Here is a 20887-nt window from a genome sequence, read left to right on the forward strand (position 1 = left end):
GCGTTTTGCAAGCTTGGGCGATGATGTTATCGTGTTCGTGGGCTTCCATCGCATTCATCAATAATCCTGATCGGACCTTTATCCTGGATTCCCCAACTGGCCTTCACTCTTTGGGCTATTTGATTTGGGCTGCACTTTTAGTGTGTCAACAATTACCCCCCAATATGGCAAAATTAATACCAATTATTAATCTTTGACATATTCACTTTGTATTTTCCAGCAATATTTGAAATTTCCAAGAATTTCAATCATTGTTTTCTTCCATAGCCTGAAAAAGTGTCATTCTACAGCCTGAAAAAGTGCAACGTTACAAACCTTATAAACCCAAAAGACACGCCATTTCATCGCACCACTAAACCACGTCTCTATATTTCGCGCTTCCTCCTCGCTATTTTACTGTTCATCTTCTTGCTTCTCTGCTACGTTTCTCTGGTAAACTTTAATAAAACTGTATTTTGTTCCCAATGGCGATTTCACAAACTCAATCTGATGATTCTTTTAGTTTCGAAGACTTCCAGAAAATCTTTACTAGGCCGTATGTAAATCCAAACTTCCTTGTACAAGCTAATGCTGACCTCAATGAGTTCTATCTGGGTCCATCGTTCAATAATGCCGAAGACGTTGGACAAGTGGCGATGGGCCAACTGTTCCCTTGCACTCAAGGTCCTCCGTTCCTGAACTCTCTGCCATTGAAGCCGATTCGCAAAAAAGATATTCGCACTTGGCGTAAAGCTGATGCTATTTTTTGTAGATGACATGCACGTCTTGTGAATCATTACCCTACCAAGGCGATTTTTGATCGTGCTAGGATTTCAGACTTATTAGAAATCACTCTTTAACCCCCAATTTTCGACTCAATGCTTTTTTCTATTGCTTTGAGTTTTTGGTCTTCTGAATATAACACCTTCGTTTTTCCTCTTGGTCCCATGTCTATTACTTTAAGGGACGTTGGAGCCCTAGTAAATCTTCCGCCTTTGGGCGATACCATCTTTCCTGGTATCCTGATTTCCAGTGTTGTCCTGAAATTTGGCAAGAAACTTACTGAGTCATATTCAAGCCTGCAAGGCTTTTATAATCACTCAAGCGCTGAACCTTCCCATACTGAGCGTGTGGCCTTTCTTCAGATTTGGCTCTGTAAATATATTCTCTATGTGCTAAGTATGAAATCTTCTATGAGCTACTTACCCATAGCGCATGAATTGGCGCGTGATAGGCCTTTGAACTTATGTTCCTTCTTTTTAGCTGCCCTTTATAGAGGCATGGCTTCCCTTCAATTTCAACTGAAGAATGGTGCATCTCCCACTGGCAGTGGGCCCCTGTGGTTCACTCAACTGTGGTTGAGATCATACTTTCCACCACTTGGTGCCCCATCCATTTCCCTTAGTTCTGCTAGCTGCTATGGGCTAGCCATTGATCCACTGAACCCTATAAATATGACCAGTAGGGACATTTTTTCATTCTTTTATACCTTAAATTCGATTCCTTCCTTCTTTCCTTTTCCTCCTCATTTGACTCCAGATTATGTGCAACCTCCATCCATCCTAGACAGTGCAAGTGCTTCTCTGCTTGTTTGAGTTCAGTTTTTGATTGGGAGGAAATTGTTCCACGATATTTTAACTGGAACCAATGCCAAAGCTGGAGTTGAAATATATGCGCCCCAATTTTTTGCTCGCCAACTTGGTTTTGGCCAAACTTGGCCTGTTCCTCCTTGCTACTCCAAAAATTTGACAGATCATTTTCACATTATTAATAAGACAGGGGCACAAGCTATAGATGCTCGCAACATTCTTTTGACGAGCAAATTTTCATTAGCCCCTTTCAATTCTAACTGTGTCGTCCATCCTCTTTTTGAACAGTTTTGGCCATCAGTAAAACGTCGATTGTTTGCAATTGATGCTAATCATGCCTTCCATTTACTGGACCTTCCAAGCATTCCCTCTACTTCTCCTATTTTGGTCACCCCTGTGTCCATTAGGAACCCTTCCTCCCCTGCTCGCGCTAAACATTCTATCCATCCATCTACGTCTCTACCTGCCAAGGCTACTGTAGCTAAAGATGCCTTAAGCCGCAAATGGCCAGCTTCAGCATCTCCCATTTTGCAGGATGATAATGATGATGATGATGACGACGCTCCTCTCATCCTTAGGAGAAAGGTAATTGAATTCGTTTATTCACAAACATACTTTTCTACGTACTAATGGTTTACCTGAATTTCTCAAAAAAAGTTCAGCCTCTCCTTCGAAGGCTTTGGTTTTGGCAGCTCCTACTCCATCATCTTCTGCTAAAGCTGCTTCGTCCAAATCAGCTGATGAAGGAATTATGCTTAAAGAGAAACCCTTAGTTCCGGAACCTTCATCACAACCAGTAGAAGGGCCACCTTCTTCCCAGGGTGCCGACCCCCCAAACGTCGAACCAGAAGGTAATACATATTTTGATGTTTTACCTTTGCTTGTGCTACTGGTTTCTGATTCGTTACTTCTTGAATTATGCAGAGGCTCCCATGGGCCTGCCTGTTGTGACAGAGTCTTCTCGCCCAGATAAGGAGAAGTCCCCACGGGTGGTGGAGCCAACTGATGATATGCCTGAAATTCCCAAGATTGCTGATGAGGTAACTTTTTGCTTCACTTTCATTTTCGCTTCGTTTATTGTAGTGAAAGTTCTCAATGTTGACATTTTTCTTAAGGGGTGCTGATGACATTGTGCGTTCCATCCAGGGTTTGTTTACTTCCTGGGGGCAAGTCAAGACGTCTCGCCCTACTTTAACCAGTCATCCTTCTGCTTCTTCAGAGGAAAATATGAAATTTCTCAAGCAGTCGGTATTTGAGTATGTGTCTTTTATGGACATGGATATCGGCCAGGCTAATGCTACTAAACATAAGGATAAGCTTGAGCTATTGAGTGTGAAATTGGCGCAAGCATTTACACTTCCGTCGCTCAATGTTTCTACTGACTTTAAAGCGACGTTGAAGGTTGTTCACTCTGATATCCTCTCCTTGCTAGCTAAAAATGTTGAACTGAAGGCCAGGAGTACTAAATATCTTCATACTGCATCTGAAAGGGAGTATTTACTTCTAGAGATTAACAAAGTCGAGGAAGAATTGAAAGAAATCTCTTCAGACGTTATGATCGAAGACTCTTTGATGACAAGTTTGGCTGCAGAGATGAATGAGTTTCAAGCAAAGATGGACGACTGTAGGGCGAGAATGGCTGCTAAAAAGCGTAATGCTTCCCAAGGAATTGAACGAACCAAGTCTTTGGTTGAGTAGTACAAAAAGCTGGAGGTTGATGACGATTTTGTAGCTGAATTAAATGTCGCTTCCTCTCAACAGCGTGAAGATTGGGGGAGACTTAGGGAAAGAATTCGTTGGGCATGGGGTGAATTGTAATTAAGACATCCAATGCCTTAACTTTCCTTTTGTAACTTCGTACTAACTTTCTTTTTGTAACTTTGCACTAATTGTCATTGCTAATTTTGAATGTAACAGCAGTTATCGTCATTAACGAACGACTAAGTTGTCTATTTGCATATTAATTGACGTTGTCCTTAATCGTTAACCTCCCAAGCATTTAATTGCTTTATGCTAAGATTCATGTACATTCTTCCTTGGTATTTCCGTCTCTTTTCCCAAGACTTTAGGCCATTTGATCTCAGTTATTAGGCACGAATGTGGCCATTCATATGCGTGTGTATTTCGCATTCATCATTTTCATTTACATTCTTTTCTTCAAAAACTAATTTGCTGTTATCGTTTGGCATCTCAACAATTGATCCAAAATTTTCGCCTTTCATAGAAATGGATCATTTAATCCGCCTATTTTGCTATCTGTTTTGATGTCACCTTTGGTATGGAAGATATAGAAAATATTCTTTGGCCAACGAAGTTCTTCCCATTGTCTCAATGATGGAAGGCAATTTTTGAGGATGCTTTTCAAGCCACTTTGCTTGCTGAGAGTGTTTCTCAGTCTCCTTGCCCGTTATTGCAGCAATGTGATTAGGCAGGCGATTTGAGGGTACTTTTCTTCCTTTTTGCTTGTTGAGAGTGCTTCTTGGCCTCTCTACCTGCCCTTGCAGCAGCGTGATCAGGATGGTGACCAATGCCGGTTCAACCTCTTGCTTGGCGATCGACTGAAAAATTAGTTTGCTCTCTATTGCAGCTTATAAAGCATTAGTATTTTGTATCTTATAATTTGTAATGAATATTTGAAAATAAAGGAATTTATTTGAACGTATTTCGTTCTTGCCTTATTTATCTACGATGGTTCAACGCAATTTGATTAAGCTTTTATTTGTTCATTCTCCCATAAGAAAGGAACATACTTTTTTAAATATTTGCCATTAATGAACCTCATGTGTTTGGTGCCATCTAAATCTTCTAAATGATAGGCTCTATTAGGTAACACACTATTTACTTTATATGACCCTTCCCAATTGGGCGACCACTTGCCATACTTTGGATCTTTGTTATCCAAAGGGAATATTATTTTCCAAACCAATTCGCCCAGGCTAAATGAGTTGGCTATAACTTTTTTATTATAAAACTTAGTCATCCTTCGTTTTTAAACTTGCAATCTATCTAGGACGTCCAACTTTAATTCGTCCAACTCCAATAAGTTTTGAACTAGTGATTCGGTATACTCACCAACACTTAACTTATGTTGTAAACACACTCTGATCGATCGCACATTGATTTTCATAGGCAAAACGGCCTCCTGTCCATAAGTAAGTTGGAAAGGAGTAACTTTGGTACTTGATCGAGGCGACGTCCTATAAACCCATAAAGCTTTGTTTAGACATTCGTGCTAATTTCTGCAATTTTCATCTATCATTTTTCTTATGATATTTTTTAAAACCTTATTAGAAGATTCTGCTTGTTCGTTAGATTGAGCGTAACATGGTGTGAAGTTTACTAATTTAACTCCAAACTCGCTCAAGAATTTATTCACTTGATCTCCATTTAAAGAAGTTCCATGATCTACCATCAAAGTTTGTGGAATCTCAAATCTATAAATAATATAATCACGGATAAATTCTATGACACTCTTTTGGGTGATCTCCTTTAAAGGTATCACTTCTACCCACTTAGTGAAAAAATCAGTCACAACTATAAAAAAGGTATGTTGCTTGGACGATGGGGGATAAATTTTCCCTATCAGGTCTATCGCCCAATCCTTGAATGGCCAGGGTTTGATAATGGATGTCATTTCTCTTGCTGGCGCCCTTTGTATTGGACCATGCTAGACAACTCTTCACATATTGAACACATGATTCTCCTATCTTGGGCCAAAAATATCCATTCCTAATAATTAACTATCTCATCTTTTGGCCAGCTTGATGAGCTCCACATATCCCTTCATGCACTTCAGTCATGATTGTTCTGATTTCTTGCAAACTTACACATTTTAGTAATATACCATCAAAGCGTTTCTTAAACAACTCTTCATCTATCAATGTATAGTTTAGCAAATGCAACTTCATTTTTCTACTATCTCCTTTATTAGGTTCTTTAAGGAACTTTTTAATCTCTGCCCTCCAATCTATTGTATCTCCATCTTGTATGCAATGAATTTCAATCCTTCTCGTCCTTCTTTGGACTACAGGCAATATTACTCCTTATTCATAAGTAGATTTCCAATTTAAAACCTTGGAATACCCTGAGGCCATCTGGGCCAACTCATTTGCTATATCATTATACATCCTATTAACACATTGAAGCTCTACTTGGTCGAATTCTTCCAACAATTCTTGGGCGATTTCATATTGACTTATAATGAAATCACTTTGGCACTTAAAATCACTGATCAATTGGTGAATTACCAATTGAGAATCGCCTCTAACGATCACATTCTTTACCTCCATATCTATCATTAATTCTAAACCCACTATTAAGGCTTCATATTCGATTTTGATTGTTGGTGCACATCCTATCCAAAGTGAATGCGAACTTGTAACAAATTCCTAAAGGATTTATCAATGCTACTCCTACTCCTACACCTTTAGAGGTTTTCGACCCGTCGAAATATAAAACCTAAGGCTTTAATTCGAATGAATTAATTTCTAATTCAATTTCTTCAGGCATGTCAAGGCATGGATGATCGGCCAGAAAGTTAGCCAAAGCCTGATTTTTGATTGCCTTTTGGGATATGTATTGTATTTTAAATTCTGATAATGCTAACGTCCAAAGGCCTACCCTCTGGTGTAAAATAGGGCAAGAGATCATATACATAACCAAATTCACTCTAGAAATCAAATAAATGGTTACGGGCCGTAAATAAACCCTTAATTTTGTACACGTGAAATACAACGCAAGACATAATTTTTTAATGGCAGAGTAATTACATTCACATTTTGTTGACCGTCTACTGAAGTAGTAAATCGTCCTTTCTTCACCAAATTGGTCTTCTTGCGCGACTATTCCAGCTATTGATTCTTTTTCAGCTGATATACACTTTTCTTGGCCGTCCTTGGATTGGTGACACCAACACTGATGGTCTTGATAAATATGTCTTTAGGCTATCAAAAGCCTTTTGATGCTCTTCTTTCCAGACGAATTCGTTCTGATTTTTCAGCTTTAAAAGTGGCGAAAAAGGTTTAGTTCGCCCTGCACAGTTAGAAATAAAGCGTCTTAAAAAATTTACTTGACCCAGAAACCTTTGGAATTCTTTTTTATTGCTAGGTGGTTTGGCCTCTAAAATGGCCTTCGCTTTATTTTTATCAAGTTCAATCCACTTCTTGTGTACTAAGAAACCAAGGAAGTTTCCTGCATTAACGCCAAACGCACATTTCAAGGGATTCAATTTTAGTTTATATTGTTTCATTCGCTCAAATGAACATCTCAATTGTTCAAAATGGCCCTCTTCTTTAATAGATTTGACCACTATATCATCTACATATACCTCAACAAACTTGCCTATCATATCATGAAAAATCAAGTTCATTGCCCTTTGATAAGTCGCTCCTACATTTTTCAGGTCGAAAGGCATAACTACCCATTCAAAACATCCTAGAGATCCAGGGCACCTAAAGGCAGTTTTGTGTATATCTTCCTCAACTATATAAATTTGATTGTATCCTGAATACCCATCCATGAAGGAATATATTACGTGTCCGGCAGTCGAGTCTACTAAAGAATCTACCGTAGGCATTGGATATTCATCTTTGGGTGTGGCTATGTTTAGGTTCCTAAAATCTATGCACACCCTTAATTTACCATTCTTTTTTAGCACTGGCACGATATTGGACAACCACTCTACATATCTGGCTGTTCTAATAAAGCCTACTTTTAATAATCGCTCTATTTCTTTCTTAATCTCAGGAAGCACATTAGGAGCAAAACGCTTAGGAGGTTGCTTATGAGGTTTAAAATTTGGCTTGGTTGACAATCTATGTTCCACCAAATCTCTATCTAAACTAGGCATATGTTCATATTTCCAAGCAAAACAATCCTTATATTCCTTTAATAAAGTGATTAATTTATCACTAACCTCTTGATCGAGCATCTGGCTGACGAATGTTGGGCGATCTTCCGCCAATATTCACTTTAATCAGAGGGTCTTGTGCTTGAACGTATCCAGACTTGGTGATCCTCATTACTTCATCGTCCAATTTCCTTATAAGCACTTCTTCTTCTAAACAATCCACCTTGTTGACTTCTCGGCCAATACTTTGTTCCAACTCGAACACTGTCAATTTGTCTCCCAATGCTTTCAAGGCTGTTTCTTCTTTCGTCTTGTCTTTACATTCTGTATTAATAGCCACTATTTTGGCTTTGAAGGCCTGAACATCGACCATTCGCATTTGTTGCTTACAACTTATTTAAAACTCCTTGATTACTTTTTTACCAATTACTGGCTCTTCCAGGGCCACTATGTTTGGCCTTATTTGACTGAACATTTTATTGAGTGCATCTATCGAAAATGGCTCCTCGCTCTGTGCAACAATTTGAGTTTCTTCTCCATCTTGGACCACTCTGACAGGTCCGTAATTTCCTTCATACATGAATCTTTCCACTAAGTTTGCTTTTGCGACAAAAGGTCTATCATCTGTCTGCCCAACTTCTGCTTCACCCTTGTCATTCCAGAAAACCAGGCATTGATAGAGCGATGAAGGTATGCAGCGATTTCCGTGTATCCAATCCCTTCCTAATAACACATTGTAACTAGTAGGACCATCTATTACAAAGAAGACTGTGGTCCTAGTAGTTGTCCCTACAGTTATGTCTAATGGCATAACCCCTTTAGCTGAAGTTACTCCTCCATTGAAACTTCTAAGGATGACATCTGTTGGAATCACATCACTTTCTATCTTTGCAAACTTCCTCATCATCCTAGATAGAATGGTGTTTATAGCTGCTCCATTATCGATAAATACTTTCGCCATAGATAAACCGTTAACTAAAGCCTTAACGTACAATGGTCTCAAGTGTTTAGTTAACTTCATGGCTGGTCTCTTAAAAATAACCTTTTTGGTAGTATCTATTTCCACTTCCTGCTTGTTCTTTGTTGAATTATCCTTTTGTGATAAGTCAACATGCAGTATGTCGCACTGAGCTTCCGATTCTTGAATTTCCTTTTTATTGTTTTCTAATGCTTCTTCTTCGGTTACCCAACCTGTGGGAGGAGGCATTATTCTTGGAAGTGATCCATACTTTTCAGAGCGAGGTACTCTCTTTTTCCTCTTGGGTGTCCCGTACAGCACGTAATAATCGAAAGAACGCCCAGATGGTTTCCCCAACAAATCCACTTCACGAACTCCCCTCGATGTAGTTGCTTCAATAGAGTATTGTGCGATACTCCTCTCTTTCTTCTTTCTGCTTCCAGATCAATTTCCTATTCGATGTCCGTCATACCATCATCATCTTCACCATTGTAGGCCTCTCGAGAAGTTTGGCCTTCTTCACACTCCAACACATGTTTCTTCCTCGTTATCCTCTTTCTCTTCTTCTTCTTTCTCTTTGTTCTTGAACTCATTGGCTATTAAATAGTTATTAGCCATGACAGAAGGTAACGTACCAAATTGAATAGTAAGGGGCTGATCTAGATCTTCTCCATCCCTTCTACCTCGCTCAAACTTCGATCTCCCAGAAGAACTCTCTGGCAATTCTTCCATCGATTCACCTGTACCAGTCTCCTCACTGTCTTCGAGAACATTTTGATTGGCCACATCGAATAGTTTAGGCACCTTAGGACGTGGTACTCCCTGTTGTTGCCTCATCATTCGTCCATAATTCCGTTGAAAGCGCCTTTGTTGGGTTCTAGTCATCTCGTTGAAGGGTATCACCCTTCCTGCATTATACTGGAACGAATGCTATAATTTGGTTGGCGAGGTTGTGGCCTGAATGTTCTCCCATTATTTATTGACCTGAATTACCTCTCGAAAGGCGTTCCCCTATAGAATGATGTATCTCGCCCTCTACCAGGCTGAGCGTTTGGAAAAAAAATTAGGGCGATGATGATGCTGCCATATCCCTGGTTTCTTTGTATTTGCACTCACTTCTCTTTTACATCTTACACACAGGACGTCTTTATCCTTTTTAGGCTCTTTCCTTTTGATACGTTCAAAGACACTGGGGTGTGGCCCAGGGTCCTCTTCTCCATCATCTATAACCAACTTGAATATTGGCAACTTATGTTTGAAACCAGTCGTCACCATGTTCACCCCAAGTGGCTGTGGAAAAGGGTTTTCATCCACTGCCATCTTCTTCTTATCCTCGAACGTAATTCATCCTGATTCAATGGCGTCCTGTAACACACAGCGAAAAACCAATCAGTTATTAATTAAATGCGACCATGCATTATGCCACTTACAATATTTTTTACCATTGATTTGTTCAAGGCTTGACAACTTATGTTTATCACTCAGCTTTATCTGCTTATCCTTATATAGTTTATCAAATATAATGTTAGCTTTGGTTACATCGAACGAGAACGTTCTAGCCTTCTTGTTTTCATCTTTTATAGGCTCATCATTGCCCGACGATCTAGGCTTAGCCATTATAGGACAAGTATACGCGTCTCCTTTGATTAATTCGGCCAAACACATTTTAGTTTGATCGTAATACTCGTCATTAATGGTATGAACATCAAAATTTGGGTCTCTATAATAAGTCCCCTTGCTAGAATTTTTCATTTGCTATTCTTCTCTTATTAATCGTTCATACCTAATCATGTTTGTACTCAATTGGAAAAGATCAAGAAATTCCCTGTCTTGGAATTTCTTTTTCAAATCAAAGTTTAGACAACTTTGAGCGATTTTGACAAATTCCTTTTCGGGCAAAGGTACAAAACATTTACTTCTTGTTGTCTTGAACCTTTGAAGGAAACCTTCTGCCAATTTGTTTGGCATTTGACGTAGATTCGTCAAATCGGTCAAAGTAACTTCAGACTCAGTCTTATAAAATTGAGCTTAGAACAATTGCTCCAATTGTTGCCATTTTTGAACAGAGTTCGCTAGCAAGTTGATGAACCAAGAAAAGCTATTCCTGTTAATGAACTAGGGAACAACCTCATTTTATGGTAGTCGGTTACTTCACCACTTTGCAGTGTGAATCGCCCTATGTGTTCTAGAGTATATACTTTTCCTATACCGGTAAATAATGAGAAATGTGGCATTTTATACTCTCTAGGCCACGGATATGCTTGGTCTACCCAATCAGGGTATGACTTTGTGTAAGTCGGCCTAATGACAGGATGTACCCCAAAAGCCATTTGATCCTGTACTATTTCCATAATTTGATTTCTCAACATGACGTTGAGGTCATATGGAATTCCTACAGGTTGGTTGATCGGTTGATTTGCCTGAGGCCTGATGTTTGGTCCTTGGTTGGCAACAAAGTTTCCATGATTTGGGCCATTGTTACCATTAGCATGAATATTTATTCCATCATTGACACGTGGGGTATTCCGTACATTATTTAGAACATTGTCTTTTATATTTAGGTTACCCCCAAGTTAGATGTACCATTACCACTATTCTGATTTGACATTACACCATCCCCTGGTTTAAAGTAGGTGGTTCTATCCCTGATTTGGACTTAGGACTGGGGAATTATGTCCCACGATTATCCTAGTTTGAAAGTGATTAGCAATAGGCACAATTGGCTGACAAACTTGGCCTACTAACTTATTCATTATTTCATTTAATGTATTCAGTTGTTTGGCCATGTTGTCATAATGTGCATTCCCATTCTGAGTAAATCTTTCCATATTATGAACATTTCGTAGATTTTCCTGTTCAATGACATCCTGTGTGAGTTCTCTAAGCAATGCACGCATGGTTCGAGGACACAACTCTGTCATTGGTTCGTAACGATTGTGACTGCTCTGACTCTGTCCCTCTGTTCGTGGAGAGCTTTGCTGCTCCTCATATCGCTCGATCACAGACTGGACTCCTCCCTGACTTGCTGCTTCCTTATCAGATTTGTGATGCATATTGTTTCACCTTTTGTATCTTCAACACCAAACACCAAGGTCCCACCGGGCATTCCAAATTGTTTCGCACAGGTGGTCGCTAACAGTTAAAAAGGGATCAGACAATTGTGTAAGGAACAGACCTCTTGAGACAAAGTCCAAAAAAGGGGTGTTTTATTGGCGATGATTTACAACTAGAAATAAACAGAATGCCTCCAAGGGGCACAAGCACACGAGTACTAAAAGAAGTGTTTAAGTTTAAACTGAGAAATCGAAATTACATATTCTCTATTTGAGAGTGTTTGATTCGGGATCTTTTCTCTATGTCGTCTCTTCCTTTTATATTCCCTTGATGATTTCTTCATGACAAACCGCTTGGAAACTGCTTGATTGTTGTATAACTATCCACTTTCTTTATGGTGACTAACTTGTCGTGGAACTGCCGTCTCTAACTGTTGTCATTACTGTTTGTCGTTCAACCGCCTTCAACTGGGCTCCTTGAATCGTGAAATGTGATAAGATCACTCAATAACTGCTATTGTGGATAACCATAATATTTTATGCTTGCTAAGATCCTGGGCGATTCGAAGGTTTGGGCGAGAACGGGGTCATCACTCTGGGTGACCGTAAGGTACTCCATTCGCTCAGATTCTGGGCGTTTTACAAGCTTAGGCGATGATGTTACAGTATTCGGGGGCTTTCACCGCATTCATCAATAATCATGTTTGGACCTTTATCCTGAATTCCCCAATTGGGCTACACTCTTTGGGCTATTTGATTTGGGCTGCACTTTTAGTGTGTCAACACTTTCCATAAATGAATTTCTCAAGCATTTCCAATTTAGATTTCATCAAATAAATATTAAATCTCACTTATCGAAAATTTTCCATTGAAGAACTCTGTATAAAGCTGTTTGTACGTGAGAGTGTGAGAAGGTAGTATGGTAGGTTGAGAATTTGTGTAGGGAAAGATAATGCAGTTTTGGGGTGAAGAAATAAGGTTAAATAACTGGTTGACCCAATCACTTTTTCACAATGGCCTTTGACCATTATTAAACAAAAAAAAATGATAAGAGATAAAAACAAAACAAAACTTGTAGTTACATATTTTACCACTTTCATAAACAAGAGAGAACAATAAAAAGAAAATGTAGCAAAGCCGGAGTCCAAGATTGCAGGCTAAATAGATGGCATTGTTCACCTTCTAAACATGGCAAGGTTAGATTTTATTTATTTATTTATTTATTTTTTTTTTTTTTTTTTTGGGAAATCTTTAGTTTCTCATAGTGGTGATGTAGAGATTTAATTTTTCGTTATTGAATGTGCTAATTTATGAGTTTAATACAAATTTTAAAAAATGGAAGAAAAAATCAAATTTGAGGTTGAAATGGTTAAAAAGGTGAAAAAATGGGACGGAGCTCGAATTTTTTTTTTCAGTTCTGATTTTTTTGCATTTAATTCACTTTATTTTTTGTTTTTATCTTATTATTTCCCAATTATTTTTCAATATTAAATTTTACATTTTTTTTTCGATTTCCTTTTTATTTATTTTTCTAATTCATTTTCTTTTAATAATTTTTTTTTTCATTTTCATTTTTTCCTTTTTGCATGTATTTTTTTATATCTTTTTTATAAAGAATAAAACTTTGAATCTTTTAATTTTTTCTTAATTTAATTCATTTTTCATCAATTATTTTTCTTTTTCATTTTTTTGCTTCTTTTAATTTTTTAATTTTTTTGCTCATTTATGTATGTGTGTTTTTTTCCTTAATTTACTTTATTTTTCATTAATTTAATTCAATTTATGCGTTATTTATTACTATTATTTTTTTTACTTGAAATAATTTTTCTATTATTTTTAAGTTAATTCAATTTATGTGTAGTTATATTTTTTGTTTACTTTTTTTAATGTGTGTTGAGATGAATTTATTTCATGAGTACTAGTGCATATAATCCGATTGGTTAAATTTTAAGATATGATAAATATTGATAATATCTTGTATATGATTTTAACGTGTATTATTTTTGCAGGATGGACAACCACCTAGACAATATTATAAGAACTCATTTGGGGGAAGTTACGTCGTATTTTACTTTTCTAGCTATGCTCGATCATTCCTATGGTCCTTCTATTCGTTGAAGGACATGTAATTTTCTGGTCAGATCATTGATTCATTATTACTTCAACTTAAGATATGATAAATATTGATATATCTTGTATATGGTCGTGTATTATTTTTGCAGGATGGAATACCACCTGGACAATATTATGAGAACTCATTTGGGGGAAGTTACGTCGTATTGTAACTTTTCTAGCTATGCTTGATCATTCCAATGGTCCTTCTATTCGTTGAAGGACATGTAATTTTCTGGTCAGATCATTGATTCATTATTACTTCAACTACTTAAGCTAATCGATGGCAATGAGCTTCATTTTGACATGGGGGACGGGAAGGTATCAAGATTCTCGATCTTTAAATTTGCCTTCATTACAAGTTTAAAGTGTAATGGGGAAGAAGCAGTGAGGGCTTTTATTACAGTAAATAAAAGGTTGCTGAATTTATATTTTGGAGGTAAAGAGTCCATTACACCCTCACAGTTAGAGGACTCATTCAGGAAATGCGATCACATGTTAGACAAGTTTAAGTTGGGATTGATGTTCATACTGGGAGTGTACTAAGGTGTCTACACTATAAGACATCAATCGACTTTTTTTGTTGGATGTTGTTGATGATATTGACGCCTTCAACAGCTTTTCTTGGGGTCAGAGATGTTATATTGATACGCTACATGTCTTCAGAAGTGTGCATCCGGAATAGGATTAAGCCTTTAAGCATGCGACGCCCAAGTTGGAACTTAAGCTATTTAGACCCCCAACTCGACTTCAGAATTAGCCCAGTCGTATAGCAACTCATCCATTAACAGAATTAACACATAAAATAGTTGTTCCAAAATCAAGAGATTAGACAGTACTGGAATAAGAAATTGAGTCTGGCACAACAGGAAATATATGTTCATTAATTCTGAAAATCATCCAACTCAGAACCATCATTACTCTACAGTCTACAAGACTTGCATATAAAGTTAAACCGGAGATGGCTTGTTTGGTAAGCTCGATTCACATCCAGCTGCTCAGTCGAACTTGTAGATCCAATATGATAGAAATGATACAAAATAATGAAATTAACTAAGCCAACATTTTCATGCTGACAGGAAAAGACCATTACAATATACACTAACTGTGAAAAGCTTTATCAATGTCCTATACATGATATCATATTCCTTGATATGCTATGCTTTTATACACTGTGTAGTATATAATTTTTATAACACAGTTCCTATGAAGGAAGTTATAATTCCTTGAAAAGAAGTGAATCTAATACCTGCCCTCCGGAGAAGAAAAGAGTGATCAAGGCCGGAAGATCCTAATGATTCTTGAAACTTGAATTCGACAGAATGGACACCTTGAAACTGCAGATGAGCATCGCCTGCAAAGTACATGACCACAGGGAACAATTGTGACATCAACTTCGTTGTTTAAGCAGACCCGACAAGACCAGGCCGCTTTGGCTGTATCGGCTTCTTTAGTAGCCATGTCAGACTTCTCCTGCATATTCAAAGCTCGTGCATTTCAGAACTAGTATATATTTGATCCCATTCTTTTTTCCTCATTACATTTTCATAAAGCTAACTTGTCATGGATTGAAAAACACACTGCGTTTATCAACACAAAGATGCTCTTAAACAAAGGAAATAAAAAAACACTTGATCATAAAAAAATTACTGAAAATATAAAATATTACAAACATTGCACCCGAGAGAAATAGTTCCATAAGATGATGAAATTGCAATGATTTCTTCAATTGATTCCATAGGCAAACTGTCCATATCAAATTTAAACTGCAGATTAAACATACCATCATATTTTTTTTTTTTTTTTTTTTTTTGGGATTGAAAAATAAATACTCGTCTTCTAGTCTGAAACTTTTCCTATTAAGTGCCTTAAGCATCCCCACCCCCCACCCCCAAAAAAAATAATAATAATAATACAAGCATAAAATTCAAGATAAAGACCTGCTCCAGCAATAATGCTGCTTGAGACTCCTCAAGTTGTTCTTGCAGCGTTAATGTTGTTTGCAACAGTGATTGCCTTTCTACATCCATATTGATGCCAGCTGAAGAGAGCATTTCATGAACTGCCTGGACCAATTCTGCAGCCGAAACACGACCATGCTGGAGATCTTGCACCAGATGCTGCTGCCCATGACAAACGCACAATGAGTTGACAGAGATACAAGTCATTAGAAGTAAAACTTGTAAGAGCTGAATTTTATTCAACTAGACTTAAAATCTTAAACAACACTTCAGCACAAGATCTCAGAAATGATGGCATTCCAAGACTAGGCAAGCAAGTTGACCAACGTACCTGAGAAGGCCTTGATCTGACTCCAGAACTTTCTGCATTTATCCTGTCAATTACTATATGATCATCCTCCGGCATGCTTGCTGATGAAACATCACTAGACAAAATACTTCTGAAAGAGAAAATGTTCGAAGAAAGAAGCGGCTCAGTAACCCCTGATGAGGTCTCAACCGTGAATCTGTAAAGTGCTTGTCCCGCTGAGGATCTAACGTTCTCAGGAACCCTGCCATACTTCAACTTTTCTCCATTTTGAGACCGCCAAGCTACTATCTCTCCTTTATAGAAAGGTCTTAATGGGTGGAATTGTACTCGTGTAGCATCTTGTGGCAGTATCTCTTTGCCTAGAAAATTTTCTACTCCAATTCCAAACTCAGCATCTCTTTTATGAGAACACAGTCTCAGAACATCAGAGACTGCACACTCAGTTTCATCAGGACAAAGAAACATAGGTCCAATTGGTAGTGGAACTGGCGAGTCCAAAACACGAGTTACAACAATTGCAACAACATCAAGAACTGACATATAACTTGGAGGTTCGGCAATTAAAACACAAGTTTTCAACTTATTGATGTAATAAATAGCCCTATGTTGAGATATATCCTCCCACTCTGGAAGAGTTGACTTCTTTGCAACCTGGGTAATGTCCAAAGATTTTGGAAGCAGCAAGAAACAAGTATATACGCACTTGACAAACTTCAGTGTTTCTGCAGCAGAAATCAAAGATTTTCTAACGTTTTCCAAGTCTGGAATACAAAACCCGGGAATGTCACTAGCTAGGCTAGCCAGAACTCTCCAAACTGCAGTTCGAAATGATTCACTCAATAATTTCTGTTTGATGGATGCTAGTGAAATAGATCCAATACATTCCAAAGTGTGTAAATCTTCTCCATGATGCAGCTCCTACAGATAGTGAATTTTTAATGTAATAAGCTGACATGTTATACACAGTAAGTCATTTAAAAATAGAATTAATACCCAACAGAAACATTTCAAATCTGCATGTTACCTCTATGACCACATCAGAGAGCTTTCTGATGCCAAGAACCAAACACATTCTCTCTGGAAGGTCTTGGTGAACAAACCTTAGCCTGGAAGTGTCAATATATTTCACATAATGAGAGCTATTTGAATCAATGTATACACATGATTTTGCATGGACAAGCCTGCAGCCATCATCAGCAACAATTGCTTCAGATTCCCAGCTGGAGACATCTGAACTGTTTTCTTCATCACATATGAAAAATAAAATTTCAATTACAGCACGGAATTCATTTGGATTAAGACGCTGATAACCACAAGCTTTCTGAAGATCTGAAAGAAGATTCTTTGCAGAAGCAACAGATAATGAGTCCTGAAGCCCCAACTCTTTAAGAATCTTCACAAATGGGAGATAGACTGAAGAGAGTTCGAATGCAAATGGAGATAGATTTATTGTCAACCGTGTGAAGAGAGAGCTTGCTGTCACCAAACGAGTACAGTTTGCAGCTGGCAAGAAGGCTACCTGCTGTAGCCCTTTAATCTCTGGCAATGCAACAATAGTTATTTATTATCATACAACTACAACGAAAAAGTGTACAACAATTACACTCAATTTCATTCTCAAAACTAAGAAAATTTCCATGGTCTCAAGAGAAACCACAAGATAACTTCATTTTTCCTTTAGACTGATTACCATGAAACAAAATTATTTTACAAACAGTTCCAGTTCAATTATCAAAATTCAACTACTTTTCATATCCTTTAGTGAAGCAACAACACAGACAACCTTACTTTGCCTTTTGACTGATTTCCATAATATGAAATTATATTAGAAATAGTACAATCAATTATCATCGCGTATCTGGCCATCATCCTCCTCCAAGTAAACATGCTACGCTTTTACATTTTCTTATCCACAAGATTAGAAGTTTAACAGAGTAAAAATGAAATTGGCATGTATGACCACTATGAGCAGTGTATTAAACATTCAGATCTATCTATATTATGAGGAACTTGTGTTGGTGACTGAATGACTGTTACTTTCATGCTTTTCTGTCTCCGTCATTAAAATGCTCTAAAACAAGGAATAAAAAACATATTAACACAGTTTGTAGAAATCCCGTAATTATTGTGGGATTGATTGTGTATTGATTTATTATTCTATAACCATATTTAGATTAGGAAATCTTATTTTTTCCTTACTTAGGTAGTGACCTTATTTTTCCAGTTTTGTACAGTATTTATAGGAGGTCTCGTATTGTAACTGTAGTGTGGAATAATAAGAATCATCTTCACTTCTCTATTCTGCCCTAATTCACATGGTATCAGAGCGTGGTCGTGCCTAACCTAGTTGTCCACCGCTCAATGCAGAACACTCGGAGGAGAATAGCTAGTCAGCGACACAAGAGCCTCAAATCAGCGAGGTAGAATCCCTCGCATCCATGGGCTCAAGCAGACTGGACAACGCCTCCATTCAACTTACTGTGGAAAAATTGAACAGTAAAAACTATAGAGAATGGGCCCAATCAATTAAGTTGATTATTGATGGGAAAGGAAAACTCGGCTATCTTACCGGAGAGAAGCAGCAACCAGCCTCAACCAACTCCACCCTACTACAAAGATGGAGATCGGAAAACTCGTTGGTGACTGCGTGGTTAATCAACTCCATGAAACCCGCAATTGGAAAGGCATATCTATTTCTTCCCACGGCAAAGGATGTATGGGATGCGGTGCGTGACATGTACTCGGACACAGAGGACTCCTCCAAAATATTTCAAATCAAAACGAAGCTTTGGCAGACAAGACAGAGAGACAGGGACGTGACCAAATACTTTTTGGAAATGAGCTCCTTATGGCAAGAACTTGATCAGAACACTGAAGAGAAGTGGGATTGCCCAGCCGATACAGTGAGATACAAAAGGATACTGGAAAACAAGAGAATCTATGAGTTCTTGGCCGGCTTAAATCGGGACCTGAATGATGTGCGAGGGAGGATTTTGGGTCGTCGACCACTGCAATCACTCCAAGAGGTCTTTGCCGACGTGCGCAGAGAAGAAAGCCACCGGAAAATTATGTTAAACGACTGGGATCGAAGGCTCTGAGGAAGAAGAAAATGGATCAGCCCTTATTTCTATCGCCTCTCGGCCGATTGGGTCAATCCAAGTAATTAAAAGGACTGGATCGAACCAAATAAAAATTGGACCAGATACTTAAAATTTCAAAGGAAATGGGCCAAATGAAATAAGCCCATTAATTAAAGGAAATGGGCCTGGAGCTAATGGGTCAAGAGGAAGACAACGAGGACGTCCCTGGTGTGAACACTGTCGTAAACCAGGTCATAAAGAGGATACCTGTTGGGAGATACATGGAAAGCCAACTGATTGGAAACCGAGACACAATAATAGAAATCGTGGATACCAAGCTTGTATTGATCCGATTGAAGAAAAACAAAATTCTACGAAGAAAGCAGCGTTCAATCCTGAGCAATTAGAGCAACTATACAAAATGTTCTCAGAATTTCATTCACCTAGTCCGTCAAGTTCTCTAGCAAAGAAAGGTAACCCCTTAACTGCCTTACACATCTCCACACACTCCAAAGCTCCCTGGATTATTAACTCAGGTGCGTCTGATCACATAACGGATTCTTATCACCTTTTTTCAACATATACTGCTTGTGCTGGTAATATTAAAGTTAAAATTGCCGATAGCTCACTATCACCAGTAGCAGGGAAAGGGAATATTCGTATCTCTGACATTATAACATTAGAATGTCCTTCATGTACCAAACTTGTCCTGCAATTTACTGTCAATCGGCAAATTAACAAAAAATTCCAATTGTCTAGCTAAATTCCTTTCATCTCATTGTATTTTTAAGAACCTATCATCGGGGAAGACGATTGACAGTGTTAAAGAATGTGAGGGACTCTACTAATTTGAGGAGGCTAATGTGAGTAAACAAAATCAAATTGCGACTTGTGATTCTGTCTCTTCTTCGAGTGATAGTGAACCTTTGTTATGGCATTTTAGAATGGGTCATCCCAATTTCCAATATTTATATCATATGTTTCCTTCATTGTTTCCAAATAAAAGAATCATTGATTTCCAATGTGAAAATTGTGAACTAGCGAAACATCATCGTCATCCCTTCCCACAATCTATGTACAAACCGTCTAAACCATTTACCTTAATTCATAGTGAATTATGGGGACCATCACGCATCCCGAGTCGAACTCACAAAAAATGGTTCGAAACATTTATAGATGATCATACTAGATTGTGTTGGATTTACTTGCTAAAAGAAAAATCTGATGTCCAAACTATATTTGTTAACTTTCATTCCATGATCAAAACACAATTTCATACACAAATACAAATCTTGCGAAATGACAATGGCACAGAATATTTTAATACTACCTTGAAAGAATTTCCCTAATTCATCAAAATTCTTGTGTCAATACCCCTCAACAAAATGGGATCACTGAATGAAAAAATAGACACCTCCTTGAGGTAGCCCGTGCCTTAATGTTCACCACATATATGCCGAAATATTTTTGGGGAGATGCAATCTTAACATCAGCATATCGCATAAATAGACTGCCCAGCAGAGTCCTCATTCAAATCACCTCTCCAAATACTTCAAGAATATTTTCCAAGTTCCCGTCTTAATTCAAATCCACCCCTCCGTGTATTCGAGTGTACAACCTTTGTCCATGTACACCCACATCAACGGGGAAAACTCGATCCTCGTGCACTCAAATGTGTTCTCATCGAATATTCTGTTACCCAAAAGGGCTACAAATGCTACGATCCATCCACAAAAAAGGTTTTGGTGAGCAAAGAAGTCACATTCTTCGAAAAAACTCCATACTTTCAAAAACCCTCTCTTCAGGGGGAGAAGTTGAGTGAAGATCGGCTCGAGAACTCTGATAAACTCCTAGTCTTTAATCTTAACATTACTGAACCAATCATCTCTCATGATTCTAACATGCCATTTGTAAAGGGTAGCTTAAACTCGGGGAAGATCCCAAAAAACAAGTCAATAAGAAGATTTTCGTTTATTCAAGGAGGCCAAAATACATCT

The 20887-nt window shown here is 37.9% G+C and overlaps 1 protein-coding gene across 1 annotated transcript in view; it reads right to left on the minus strand.

Annotated features, from left to right (window-relative positions):
• Nucleotides 1–14390: 14390 nt before the first annotated feature.
• Nucleotides 14391–20887, minus strand: part of LOC111399379 (sacsin) — a 60587-nt gene continuing 54090 nt past the window's right edge. Inside the window, exons 10-13 of the mRNA XM_023026651.1 lie at nt 16835–17349; nt 15832–16728; nt 15480–15659; nt 14391–15012 (exon numbers count right to left, since the gene is read on the minus strand). Coding sequence (XP_022882419.1) covers nt 14815–15012; nt 15480–15659; nt 15832–16728; nt 16835–17349 — 1790 coding nt within the window. The 3' untranslated portion in view covers nt 14391–14814. The remainder of the gene's footprint in view (nt 15013–15479; nt 15660–15831; nt 16729–16834; nt 17350–20887) is intronic.

Source organism: Olea europaea, chromosome 9 (genome assembly GCF_002742605.1).
Source record: "Olea europaea var. sylvestris chromosome 9, O_europaea_v1, whole genome shotgun sequence".
Taxonomy (NCBI): Eukaryota; Viridiplantae; Streptophyta; class Magnoliopsida; order Lamiales; family Oleaceae; genus Olea; species Olea europaea.